This window comes from Hippoglossus hippoglossus, chromosome 22 (assembly GCF_009819705.1).
Source record: "Hippoglossus hippoglossus isolate fHipHip1 chromosome 22, fHipHip1.pri, whole genome shotgun sequence".
Classification (NCBI taxonomy): Eukaryota; Metazoa; Chordata; class Actinopteri; order Pleuronectiformes; family Pleuronectidae; genus Hippoglossus; species Hippoglossus hippoglossus.
The window spans coordinates 24,085,574-24,098,766 of NC_047172.1; the positions used below are offsets into that span (position 1 = coordinate 24,085,574).

General features: G+C 40.7%; 1 protein-coding gene across 1 annotated transcript; it reads right to left on the bottom strand.

The window, feature by feature from the left end:
• Positions 1 to 4,850: 4,850 nt before the first annotated feature.
• commd8 (COMM domain containing 8) lies at positions 4,851 to 13,180 on the bottom strand. The gene is made up of 5 exons (XM_034575469.1): positions 13,036 to 13,180; positions 11,569 to 11,724; positions 11,168 to 11,320; positions 8,328 to 8,483; positions 4,851 to 5,775 (listed from the first exon to the last, which is right to left on the bottom strand). The coding sequence occupies exons 1-5, from the start codon at positions 13,078 to 13,080 to the stop codon at positions 5,755 to 5,757; spliced, it is 531 nt and encodes a 176-aa protein (XP_034431360.1). The 5' UTR covers positions 13,081 to 13,180; the 3' UTR covers positions 4,851 to 5,754.
• Between the last annotated feature and the right edge of the window lie 13 nt (positions 13,181 to 13,193).

Below are 13,193 nucleotides of genomic sequence, written 5' to 3' on the forward strand. Positions count from 1 at the left end.
GACTGACAATATCATTTTGTATATATTGTGCTGATTAAAAAAGCAGTTCTACAATATTAATGCATTATAAGTATGGACTGGATTAAAGTGTTAATTCCTATATTGTACATAAATTAATGAATACTTAGCTGTATGTAATGAATGGCTTCAAAAAAACAAACAAAAAAAACTTTGTAAATCTGATCCAAACCATATTTGGATGTTTTTGATAGATAGATAGATACAGAGAGAGAGAGAGAGAGAGAGAGAGAGAGAGAGAGAGAGAGAGATACATAGATACAGTAGATACAGTAGATGTATGGATAGTCTGAGCAAAGCCTTCGATTCAACAGTGTTACTCTCAGTCTCAGTACACAGGACACCATACTTCCTACATTAGCACTGAACATTGAAGTTGGGTTTAAAATCTTGAGAGGAGAAATAAGATTTTGATCAAACACTAGTGTGGTTGTCTGCTGTTACACCCCCGATAAACTCCAACACATTGTCTGTTTGTGTAATTTGATTCTGTCTTGCATTGAGTCACCTGACACCTCCCACATTCTAGACCTGAGAGGGTTTGCCTCAGCAAACACTCCAACCAGGTTTCTGTGTGTTTCAGTTCTGTCGTTTAACTTTGAACCCACTGCTCTTATACAGCCCAGGTGTGGTGTACAGTCTCAGAGTTGGCCTAACCATTCCCTGTCACCTGCTGACTGGCTAAATGGAAGTGGAATTGGAGACGCTGGCTTTCATAGAGACATGCAAGGAGGGATGTCTCCTTTGGTTGTGGAAGGGTTGCTACTTTGCTGGTCTCTAAGTTTGTGTTAATGCAGTGAGGTGTGAAGATTCCCAGTGGATAAACTGCTGAGTTCACTTTAAAGGGGAATTCTGTTTTTGTTTTTTCAACCTGGGCCCTTTGTTTATAAATGTGGGTTAATCCACTCAAAAAGTGAATCCAAAGACTTTTGAGTCAGTCCAGTAGAACTTCTCCATCGGCAGCGGCAGTGGCCACAATGTACTCTTATAGGACAACTGGGACAGCTCACGAAATGTCCACTTAAAGTCTTTTTTTTACCAATAAAAGGCTCCTAATGTTATTGTGGGTCTTTGCTACGAGTATGGTAACATTACACATGGTGAATCTGTTTCTGATGGGGACAATGTCCATAAAGCATTTGACTTCGATGGCCGTCTCTTGTAGTATATGGATTAAAAAGTTCCTACAAATTGAAGCTTGAACAAGGAGAGAGAGGCAACAACCAGAGGAGGGACAATGTGCTGTTAGTTGAGCGAGACATGTGTAATGTTGTAACTCTCCTGGCAAAAATCCAGAATAACAGTTTGAGCCTTTTATTAGTGAAACAAAGCCTTTTTAGTGGACATCTCATGGATTGTATTCATTGTCCCAGAAGATTACATTGGAGCCGCTGCCATTGTGTCGAGGCTGCAAGTGTAGACAATCTACTGGATTCCAAAAGTGTTTTGCTTATAAACATATGGGCCCAGGTAGAAAATACAGTGGAAACCGCTTTTACACTTCTTCTTCACATAGTGATCATGATATAGTGATCAACCGTTTATATGGATCAAAAAGCTTGGGACAGAATTGTCTATTGTTTAAATAATTTGGTTACAGTGATCAAGTAGTCCACTGTGTTCATTTAAGGTCTTTTCATACATGTTTGGACCATACAAAAGTTATGTTTTACAGTTTTTACCGGCCCTGTCAGTTATTCACTGCTCCTCCCTGTGTCTCTATCATTCGTGCTGCGCACTGCCAAACACCTCGAGCCAAACCAAGCGCGCCCCACCATCTCCTCCGGCTCTTCATCGTCTAAGTTTAGAAATTCTGTTGTTTTTACCCAGTCTGATTAAATACATAGGTCCGGTGACACTGTTTATCTGTGTGTCTGTGTCAGCCTGCAAGACAGAGGAAGAGAGCGAGCAAGTGAGCAGCGGAGTCAGTGTGTGTGTGTGTGCAATGTTACCTTTCCCTCAAGTTCTGGGACTGTCATACAGAATCTATGCAATGCGTTATAGTAATTAACTGTTTGTCCTGATCATTTTGGTCCAGGACAAACGTTATCACTATCCACTTTGATGGAATTCCACTTTAAGGTTTATCCCAACCTGGATATAATGTTCATACAGTAGCTGTGACCACCATTCATATCAGTTACGCTAACTTCGTGCTCGTGAGAATTCAAGGCAGAGATCTGTAAACACAGCAACATGCACGAGGAGTCGGGCGATCACACAGATGTAAATAAAAGTGCTATCATGGATATGAGTCACATGTGGGTTCACATGAAAGTGAACAGACCTGAAATGTTGATCATAAGAAATCCTGTGGGTATTTTCCACAGTTAGTCTTTAGCAGAGCTCCCACTTTCCAAGACATAGTTACTGAAAGACATGATAAGCAAAATCACCATATTAATAAGATCTAATTGGTAATAAACCAGAATTGTCCTTCATCACATAAGCTATGTTTGTTTTGTTTTCGGGTAATACCTTTCTTCGGCTTCATACATTTCCTAGTTGTGGACAAAATTTTGCAGTATGGCAACTTGTTGGTTATGACCAATGCTTGTCTTATCAGGGCTTGAAACAAAAAAAAAGCAGCAAAACCAGATAGGCTTCAACAGGACACAATATAGCAATGTCCTCTTTCTCATGGCTGAATATTGTGCCTTTACCAAGAATCTCAATATTTTCACAGGGTCTAACTTTACTCCTAAACCATCTTGTACTTTTTCTAGATTAAGAAGAATAAGGAGTACCAGAAACAGAATTGGAAACTTCCAGAGCTTTCCTGAGGCTCTGACATACAGTATCATTATCTAAGCGTAGATTGTAGTGAGACATTCCAGCATTATGATGACAATCTTTTGAATTCAGTGTCCTGCAAGTCCGCTGCAAGGCTGTTCTCCATGCTGCCGGCGTTGCTGTTTGTGGAAACGAGCAGAGTGGAGGACGGAGATGAGGTGGAAACACAAAGAAAAGAAGAAGCTCGACTCCCTCCACAACAACAAGGACACAGAGCAGAAAGACATGTTTTCTGTGGACCGAGGAGCTAATGGAAGCTTTGAACAACTGGTTTGCCTGCAGGCTGTGACGATGGAGAGGACATGTGCTGGACTCTTATTGTGTAATATTACTGTATAATTTTTTCTCTTATGCTCTATATGTTCTCTCACGTGGAATGGGACGTGGGTGTGTTTGAAGTATGTGGGTCTTGCTGGTTGGGTAAAGACAAACAACTTTGCGTAATGCTTGTGTGTGTGTGAGAGTGAGTGTGACGGAGAGAGAGAGAGAGAGAGAGAGAGTTTGAGGGAGAGAGGGGCATATGGACACATGTGAGAGGGAGAAAACATAAAATATAAATTCTTTGTCAGTTTATAGACTTCAAAGAATAGAGTTTAAATAAAACCGCTGACATCTCTACCATCTACATTTAAAGTGTCCTTTTGTTGACATATACATGAGCATGTTTGCCTTTTACCAAGGAGGTTGTTGTTTCGCCCTTCTCTGTGTGTCTGTTTGTTTGTCAGCACGGATGGAGGCTAGAGGCACGGGCCAGGGAAGAGACTAACATACTTTTGGTCTTCGGTTGAAGACGTGGATCCAGAAATTTCCATTATTTTTCTTGACAATGTGAAACTGGGCCAAACCTTTAAGCTCCGGACCCTGAAAATAACCAAGCCAAAGACTTGTGACCCCCCATAGACTGTATACATCGCAGTATCAAGGTCCCACCAGTACACGCTCTCGGCCAATCTTAAGTCAAGTTGCTCAGCTGTCAATCATGATATTTTACTGCATATTTATTGCATCAAATAACTAATTAAAACCAAACTTACCAGAAAACTTAATATTTGAACAAACAGTGTGATACCTAAAATAACAGAAACCTTTGAGAAAAAAGGTCCATGTAAATGGTCTGTAATTAGAAAGAGCTTTTCTAGTCTTAGTGACCTCAGAGCACTTTACAGTAGTTTTACATTCACCCACTCACACATTCATACAGTGCATCTATGTGCAGCACTTTCTCTGGGGTTCAGTATCTTGCCCAAGGACACTGGCATGTAGAATGCTTTCATGGAGGAAGTGGCGTTTGTGACCTAAACTGCATCCAGCCACCAGGGGGCGATTGATACTCTTTGGCTTTGCTTTTGGGGAGCCATCATGTCATCTATTTTAATATACAGCCAATGGTTGAAGCACAGTGAAGGATATTGATTTTAAGCACTTCCCCAAAAAATGGCCTACGTGCACGTGTTGCAATGTTTTCCTGTGTGATCACCACTGAGATAAAACCAAAAGCAGAAACTCTGGAGGTGGAACTGCTGTGGCTGGAGGAGAATGCCATCGATCCAGTTAGCAGGTCTGCAGCCGTCAGCGGCAATGCTCATTCTCATGATTAACGTGAAGCTGTGCGAGTGAAGACCAACGCCATTAACACATTTAGCACGGCAGCGTCTGTCGGCAGTTGTGCCCATTCTTATTATTAACCAGGCTGCCAGCAGTCTAATCAACTGGAAGACCCTGATGTCACCTTGACTTACCCAGAGGACACAGAAACATCTCTGCCATCTCTTATATAGGTTCACATTTTTAAATCGACTTTGAAAGAGTACTGACCTGCTCATATGTTGACTGCATGTTTTATTTCTTATAATACTTATTAATTAATAAGAACGGACTACTACAGATCTCCTTCAAACATGCTTCCAGGACAAGGTCTTCAGATGATGCAAAAAATATTGTATTTTTGTGTGACCGTGTTTACCTCCTTAGCGCTGGTGTAAAGCACAGGTCAGGTCTTTCAAATGAAGAAGTTTGGAACATGCAGGACTCGTCTGTCAGAGGGGACAAGAAGTGCTATTCATGGACAATTTTTATCAATGTACAAATATGCATAACTGAATAATATGCAAAAAAAAAAGTGGTCTGAAAACTTTCTGAAGCTGTGATAAATAAAACATCAAGTTAACGGTTCAGGTAGCTTATTATTTGATTTAATGTACGAATTGTCAGCAGAACTCTGAGAGTTATTCATGCCAAATCTTTCATTTGTTCACATGGATTCAATATTTCACATAACTGTCAAAATAATTCACTCGAATGTTCTTAATTCTTTGTTGTTTCTATGAAGCAATCAAACCCATAGAAAATGAGCAGAATTTCTAACTGACTCCCACATGAAAAATACCACTGAAAACCCGGATGTTTCTATTAACTGTCGGACCTTTTCTGTGGGACGGGGTGTGGAAGCTCCAGCCTCTGGGTTGTAAAGGGCCCATGAGACATCATTAATAATTATTTTTCAAAAGTAACTCAGGAAAGGCAGCAATTAATTTTTTCCAAGAAATGAAATGACATATTTGCCTGTATGTGTGTGTGTTCGTATAATAGTACCACTCATGAAGGCATTAAACAAAGGTGGGATCTCATCTACTTATTATCTGTATGTAAACTCATCTGGAACTCCTGTACTTCTTGTGAAATTGAATGGAGAGTAGATGAATTGAATTCAGTGAAATAAAAAAAAAAGCAACAAAACATTTACTTCAGCATTTTCATGACAAAACACAGTACAGAGCAAAAACATGTGTTCACCTGCATACATGTGACCACAACGTGACACGGTCACTGTGTCTACAACACACACAGTCCTGACAGAGTCTCATCTACACTTTCTTTGACAACATGACCATCCATGCACTTGTCTTCCTGTAGTCGTGGATCAGTGCTCCGTCAATCGGTTGATCATTTCAACTGCAGCACCACCTGCAAGACACAAATACAGCTCAATGCTTTTATCTTGGTAATAAACAATAGAACCACTGTAATGTGATTGTGTTGCTCTTGATTACATCCTACGATAACTCCATATCATTTATACCACTTTAGTTTGGTCTTAAATTCTGCAGCCAAGTGGCAAAAAAATGTAATACATGCAGCTTTAAAGGGACATGCGGGTGTTTTATTATCCTTATTGTTAATGGATCCCATTAAAGAACAAATCCAACACTTCACTGATAAATGTTCCTGTTTGAAGTCAATATGAAGTCTTTTTTATCATAGAGCAAAAGCTTAACGTGTGAATTTCCAGTAAGTGACAGAAGGTGCTGTGCCTGACATGACTGCACCAGCTCGCCAGATGGTTCCTCAGCCATCATCCCCAGCATGTTCAGAAATAGAGGCGAGAGAGGAGGGAGATGCTCTCGGCCTGACACAGACTCTGTGAGGGGTGAGTGTGATAACACAACTCGTCCCATCTGTGGCTCTCAGACTCCAAGTTCCACTGACTCCTACTTATGTCATACATCTTTAAAATAGCCCACAGAATATTGTATTTTATTCATATGCTTTTTAATATACAAGTAAAAGAATGTAATTTCCCCAGAGAACCAAACACTGTGTACTGCACAGCTTCTGTCTGCTTGTTATAGAACAATGAAAACAATAAATTACAGTCACTCTGATTTTCTATTGCCCGTGTCCACACACATGTGTGTGTGTGTTAGTTTGTATACACTGTATCTTAATGGGGAAAAAAAATTATGTTTTTACCACATAACACACTTTGCTTTGACGTATACGATACTGTTCTGTACATCCTGGCATTTATGTGACCAGCAGATAACAAGATCACTTCCTGTATGGCTTGATTCACAGTAGCCTCAGAAAGTCTTCACTTTGTGCACACTGAATTATTACATCCACCATGGAGGTTATGTTTTCACCCCTGAATGCAGAATGAGTCAGGGGAGAATCCATAACAGTTTGCTCTGCATCTGGATCACGGGGCAGATCCAGGATTTTCACTAATTGTTATTGAAAAAAAAGAATTTGACATATTTAGACTGGAGACTGAAATCTGTAGTGTGCAGTTTGATTGATTAGAAGACTGTTTTATCGAAGGTATGCTCTCCACTGAGTGCCATTCTCAATGTAATTTTAAACTGATAAAACTGTCATATTCAATTTTCAATCAACAGACAATGTCCCAAATGGTAAAAGGGAAAGTCTGAAATCCAAAGCTGAAACCTCCCATTTACATTAGAATCCATTCAGTATTTGTAGAAGGCTCTTTGGCCTCACGTTTTCTTTGGTGAGAAGAGTCACACACCTGGATTTTGACATTTACTACTGAACCTCCAACACAAATGAGAGGAAAATAAAAATTAGCGCTCTCTGAAGTCACTGTACTGAAGAGCTCAGGCTTCAACTGTCCTGACACTCGGTTTTATTTCTTCATCAGTGTGAAACTTTTAGCAGCCGGTGGCATTTCCTCTAATACCTGTATAAATGTCTTTTATCTGAATCATTCATATTTGAAAAGTGCCAGTGTATCCCCAGCGGGATCACTGCCTCCTGCAGTGTCCCTCACTCTGCAGACATCTTGTAGATTACGGATACTAAATACAGATATTCGTTTTCATGAATCTGTTTAAAAAAAAAGAACTGCAGCTAAAAGTTCTGTTATTCTTTATTATTTTCTATACGACCACTAACAAACCACACCCCAGAAACTGTCGGTGGGTCAGTTACCAGGTTTGGACAAAAAGCAACAATGTGTGAAATAAAAAAAAAAAGATAATATCTGTGATTCTTCTCTCATTTTTATGTTTTCATCAGTGTTCGTTCGTTAGTTCACAAGAATACACTAAAAACGACTGAACCGATTACCATTACATTTTGTGAAAGGGTGGGACCTGGCCCAGGGAAGAACCCATTCAAGTTTTGAGCAGAACCGAATAGATAAATAGGAAAAAGAATTCCCAGAAATAATTCAATCTATGGCGGCAGCAGCGGTGCACATGCATGACGGTGACTCTAACGAGCAACAGACAGGTGCGCAGACTAAAGAGAGAACTGCCTTGCGTGCCACTTGAGGCTGCGCGCACAACTGCAGCTGAAACTATGAGGTAAGACTGTCTGCATGGTCGGTACAAATATTTATAGAGTTCAACTATGTTATTATGAAAAGTATAAAAAAATATGTATCTTTCCTTATGAATCCGTGGAAGGACAAATTAGATAATGGCGGGCGGCCACAGTCAAGATAATTAATGGGAAACACTGCTCTGACATGGCGTGATACAGCATTAGTTCTGTTTTGAGAAACCTAACCCTATTATATCAAATTAGCTGTTCTTATTTGTTCGCTCTGTATAATCAGATTCACATGACAGCTGGTAATCACCTGACTGGAGTCCAAATCCTTCACAATAAAACCCCTGCGGCCCAGAGCAGAGCTACTTCTAAAGGTAAACTCTCACTCGTGCAAACAAAAGACACACACACACAGAGCATTCAGCATTCAGTTGTGTCACCTTATTAGCAGCCTCGAGTGAAGTGATGAGTGTGTTTAGCTCCTCTCTGTTCATCTCCATGGTGACAGGCCGGAGGTCTCCGTCCTCTCTCAGGTCCAGACTGAGGCTGAGCAGAGGAGTGTGGAGGGATGAGATCTTATCACTGGACAGAGCCAACTGGAAGAAGAGGGACAGGAAGAGAAGAGGTGTGATTAGAACATGGTGGCACTGCGGGAACAGCCTGAGGGGACAGCCTGTGTTTCCTGACATCATTTGAACTTCGGTTTGAATTGACCTCTTGGGGCTGCATTCTCAATATTGGGCTATATTCAGCCAACATAAAGATCCAGGCCAATCAGTGGCAAGCGCATCCTATATTCTTGTTTAGTTATCAATAATAAATAAAATACCTTTTAAAATGTGCAAAATGGCAGACATCTCAAAATGAAAACAATCTCATTTCTGTGACAATAATGTGAATCATTTTGTGTAAAAATTAAGTTTTATTTTTGATCTACTGACTATACAGCTCTAGCTGGACTTAGTTCAAATACTCCACACTGTAGAATATATATATATACAGTATATACACTGCTCACAATAATGAAGGGAACACTTAATGGTCACAGTAAAACACCAAGTCAGTTCCACTTCAGGTTTATCAATCTGTCCATTTAGGAAGCACAAGTGATTGTGAATCAATTTCACCTGTTTTGGTGCAAATGAAAGTGACAACAGGTGCAATGAAGAGGCAAAAGCAAGACAACAACAAAAAGGGAACAGTTTTATATGTGGTGGCCACAGACATTTGCTCTCTCCTCATCCTTCCTGACTGATTCTTCTCTAGTTTAGTGTTCTGCTAGTGTCCTTGTCACTACCTGTAGCATGTGGCGGTGCCTGCAGCCAAATCAGGTAGCACAGATAATCTAGCTCCTCCAGGATGTGCACCAGGAGAGCTGGACAGGGCCAAAGAAGGGCATCAACCCAGCAGCAGGACCGGTTATCTGCTCCTTTGTGTGAGGAGGAACAGGAGGAGCACTGCCAGAGCCCTACAGTAGGACTTCCAGCAGGTTACTGGTGAGCATGTTTCTGACCAAACTCAGAAACAGACTCCATGAGGGTGGCATGAGGACCTGCCGTCCTCTGGTGGGACCTGTGCTCACAGCCCAGCACCGTACAGCTCGATTGGCATTCGCCAGAGAACAGAATTGGCAAATCTGTCACTGGCATTCCTGTTCTCTTCACAGATTAGAGCAGGTTCACACTGAGCACATGTGACAACCTACACACTGCCTACACACTCTAGCCAGGCATGTTGCATGGTCCTGCAACATGCCTGGCTTTAGTGTGTAGGCAGTTCCTGTAGGCAGTTCAATGGCCCTACGTTCCCCTGACCTAAATCCAATTGAGCACCTTTGAGACGTTATGTATCGGTGCATCCGACGCCGCCAAGTACCGCCACAGCCTGTCCAGGAGCTCACTGATGATCCAGGTCTGGGAGGGGATTCCCCAGGACACCATCCACCGACTCATCAGGAGCGTGCCCAGATGTTGTTGGGAGTGCATACAGGCACGCGGAGGCCACACACACTGCTGAGTCACACGAGTTGAAATTCATGCAAATTTGATCAGCCTGTGATTTAAATGTTTTAATTAGATTTTCAGTGTGGTTTTGAATCCAACCCTCAGTGGGTTGATGATTTTGGTTTCCATTGTCCGTTGTTACGTAGTTTTGTTCTCAACAAATTATACAATGTACATCAGAAAGTATTTTCAACTTGAATCATTTGATCATCATTTAAGTGTTCACTTAATTTTTTTTGTAGACTACATTTTATTTTGTAGTCTATCAGTGAGATTACTTCTTGGAGAAAAAATCCTCATAAAAAGTTGTTATCCTGGAACCAGGCTGACCGGCTACGAGATTAATTGTGACCATTAAACATTTGACTTGAAGTAAAAAAAAATATTGGACAATGGAAAATGCAAAGGTACAAGTCTGTATACATAATTATTTTAAGAGTGAAGGAACTACACATCCCAGGAAGCACTGCGAATGATCCCTTTCCAACCATTTCCAGAGCGGTTGTTCTTGAATTTAACCTTGTTAGAATGGTGTTGCAATATATTGTAGTTTGTCTTATATGTATGTACATAATGTTTCATATAGTGTGTGTATACATATACATATATATATATATATATATATATATATATATATATATATATATATGTAGTAACTTGGTGAAGTAGTGTAACATAAGTGTTGTCAGCGACATGGGGCAGTACTCTGTTTTTGACTGCAATCACCGCTCGGTGGTCCATCAAGAACATTTCCACGGTAGCTCCACCAAACACAGGCGTCACTATTACACCTGAGGATTGGGGGTATTACTTCTCCGTGACATTGCCAATTAAACATGTTTATTCGTTACAAACTCTGAAAGTTAGATGATTCTGTTATTGATGCCAATATCATTTCATGCAATTCTGCTGCTCATTTACGTTTCATGGTTAGTGTAGTTGTAATTAGGGCATTGGATTCACATTTCTCTTTTTATGCCACATGAGCAAATATATGAAAAGATAAAAATAGGGAGCAAAAGATATATTTGCATGCATGTGTCTCCTCTTGCCAACTGTCACTTGATGTGTGCCAAATGATCACCTGCAGGAGACCATCTGTCCTGTGTGGTGCTGTGTCTCATGCACATATTAAGAAGTCTCTCACTGAGACTGGGTGTTTGGAGTGTGCCAATGCTTTAACGCCTCTTCTGTGATTTTAAAATATGATGCTAAATCCAGTTATGACCATTCCACATCTGAAATATGAGACAGAAACACATGCAGCATCGAGTCACCTTCAGCTGCCAGTCGAAATCCTGCAGAGTAGTAGAGGAAATGCAGTTGGTTCTATCCAAAAGAGCATGTTGGATCTCCTCCTCTCTGGCTCGAACCACACTCAGCAACATCTCAGCGTGACTGCTGACCACATCTCTCAGCCCAGCCAGCACCTGTACACAGACAGACAGGAGGACAGCTGAGAATCTGACCTGAGAGCAGCCGCTCACTGCAAAAAAACAAGAAAAAAAACATGCTTCCTTCACACAGAACATGTGGCATGTTCATTATCATATGTATGTCACAAAACACAGCCACAGTTCAATAACATAGTGAAGATCCTGACATGTATAAACTAATGATGTCGTGAATAATCTATTATCTTTAGGGTTAGGTTCTCTCCTCATGTCTTAATACCAACCTCTTCATCTGAGCTGTTGTTCCCCACTGCCAGACGGAAGAAGGCAGTCAGGGTGCTGAGCAGCTCCAGCCACTCCTCCAGGCTCCAGGTGGCGCTGTAATCCGCCCGGCGAGGAGGTTCCCGGCCACACAGTCCATCCACCACCTTGTGACAAAGCTGCACAGCAGACAGTATTAGGAGGACTCATTTAGTAGAGTAGTTCAATTTAAGGATTTTGTTAATGGTGTATTTGATCAAACGTTACATGAAATCTGCTCATACATTTGAACTGCTGCGCTATGAAAAAGGCCCTTAACCTTCCTATATCCCACCATTCTTGTATGCTGAGGCTGACCAATCAGAGATCCTGCTGTTGCTCTGGGCGATGGACTTGATTTAATCTTTCAGTGCAAATCTTCAGCTTAAAGAGACATGAATTTAAAATGTACCCGAGGAGCCAAAAGGTTAGGACCACACACATATGAAGCAGATAACATAAGAAGTTTGAAGGCTCTGGAATAGTGTGGACGCTAGGCGTAACCGTAGCAACAGTGATTCAAGTTAAAACTAAAACGTGTTAGTGTAGACGAGACGTCGCCTCAGTCAAAGAGTGAAGCCATATAGAGCCCCAAGTTCAAAGTGTGAGATGGATTATGACTGACAGACACATCAGTAAACATATTGCAAAATACATTTGACCATTTTAAAACTAAATGATGAATTCATTACTCAAAGACATAATGAGGACACATATACATTAAATTTTACTTGGATCACTTTTAAATTAAATATTATTTGATCTGTTTTCTTTGATTTTAGATTTTGCATTATACCATTAGCTGTCTTTGATTTGAAATGCCATTGTATTAATTTGCTACTCGTCTTTGATGATTTGTTTATTTTGTTTTTATGTTTCCTCTTCTTGATCCCCTTTGCAATGGGTGTTTAGACATAAAAATATATATAATCAATAATAATTTTAAATACATTATTTGTATTTTATCAATCACATTTAAATGAAACAATTTATAATTGATTTGAATGTAGTTTTGTATTATGTAAATGTATGTATTGATTATAGTCGGACTCGGAGGCTTGTTATTATTTTTGGTGGCACACTACAGACTCCATAGGTTTTTAAATAATGGGACAATGATTAATAAAGTATGTAATTAACTCTCACGTTTAGATACAACACACACACACACACGTTGCCAGTGGCCTCTCGTCTCCAGAGCTGTGTTTTAACAGACGCGACTGTAGTTGTAGTCTGTGATATGGAAGACATACGATCCATACTGATCAGAAACTCTGCAGATCCAGAGAAACCCTGTTTTTAAATGATTGTATTTGCTCCTCGGCCGGTCGGAGATGTTTCCCCATGAGCTCTCAGTGGAAACTGTGAATGTAAACTGTGGCTTTTCTTCTCTGTTCCCTTAAAGAAGCGAACCCCCGTGTCGTGACTGTTGAGTGAAGCGGGGCACGTACCTTCAGACAGTCCGTGACAGCTAACCTGCTCAGTGAAGCCACCATGTTTTCATTTTCACTTGACTTCCGCCTGCTGCTGATCAGCTGAGCTCAGTCACATGACGACTTGAGCTGCGTTCAGCGAGCTCGGGAAAAAAAAGACCTGCTTCTTCTTCAGT

Excerpts from the sequence above, each read along its gene's own strand:
- commd8 (XM_034575469.1), bottom strand. The coding sequence starts at position 13,080 with ATGGTGGCTTCACTGAGCAGGTTAGCTGTCACGGACTGTCTGAAG. Across the intron at positions 11,725-13,035 it reads CTGTCACGGACTGTCTGAAG|CTTTGTCACAAGGTGGTGGA; the intron begins GTACGTGCCCCG and ends TCTGCTGTGCAG. Across the intron at positions 11,321-11,568 it reads ACAACAGCTCAGATGAAGAG|GTGCTGGCTGGGCTGAGAGA; the intron begins GTTGGTATTAAG and ends GTCTGTGTACAG.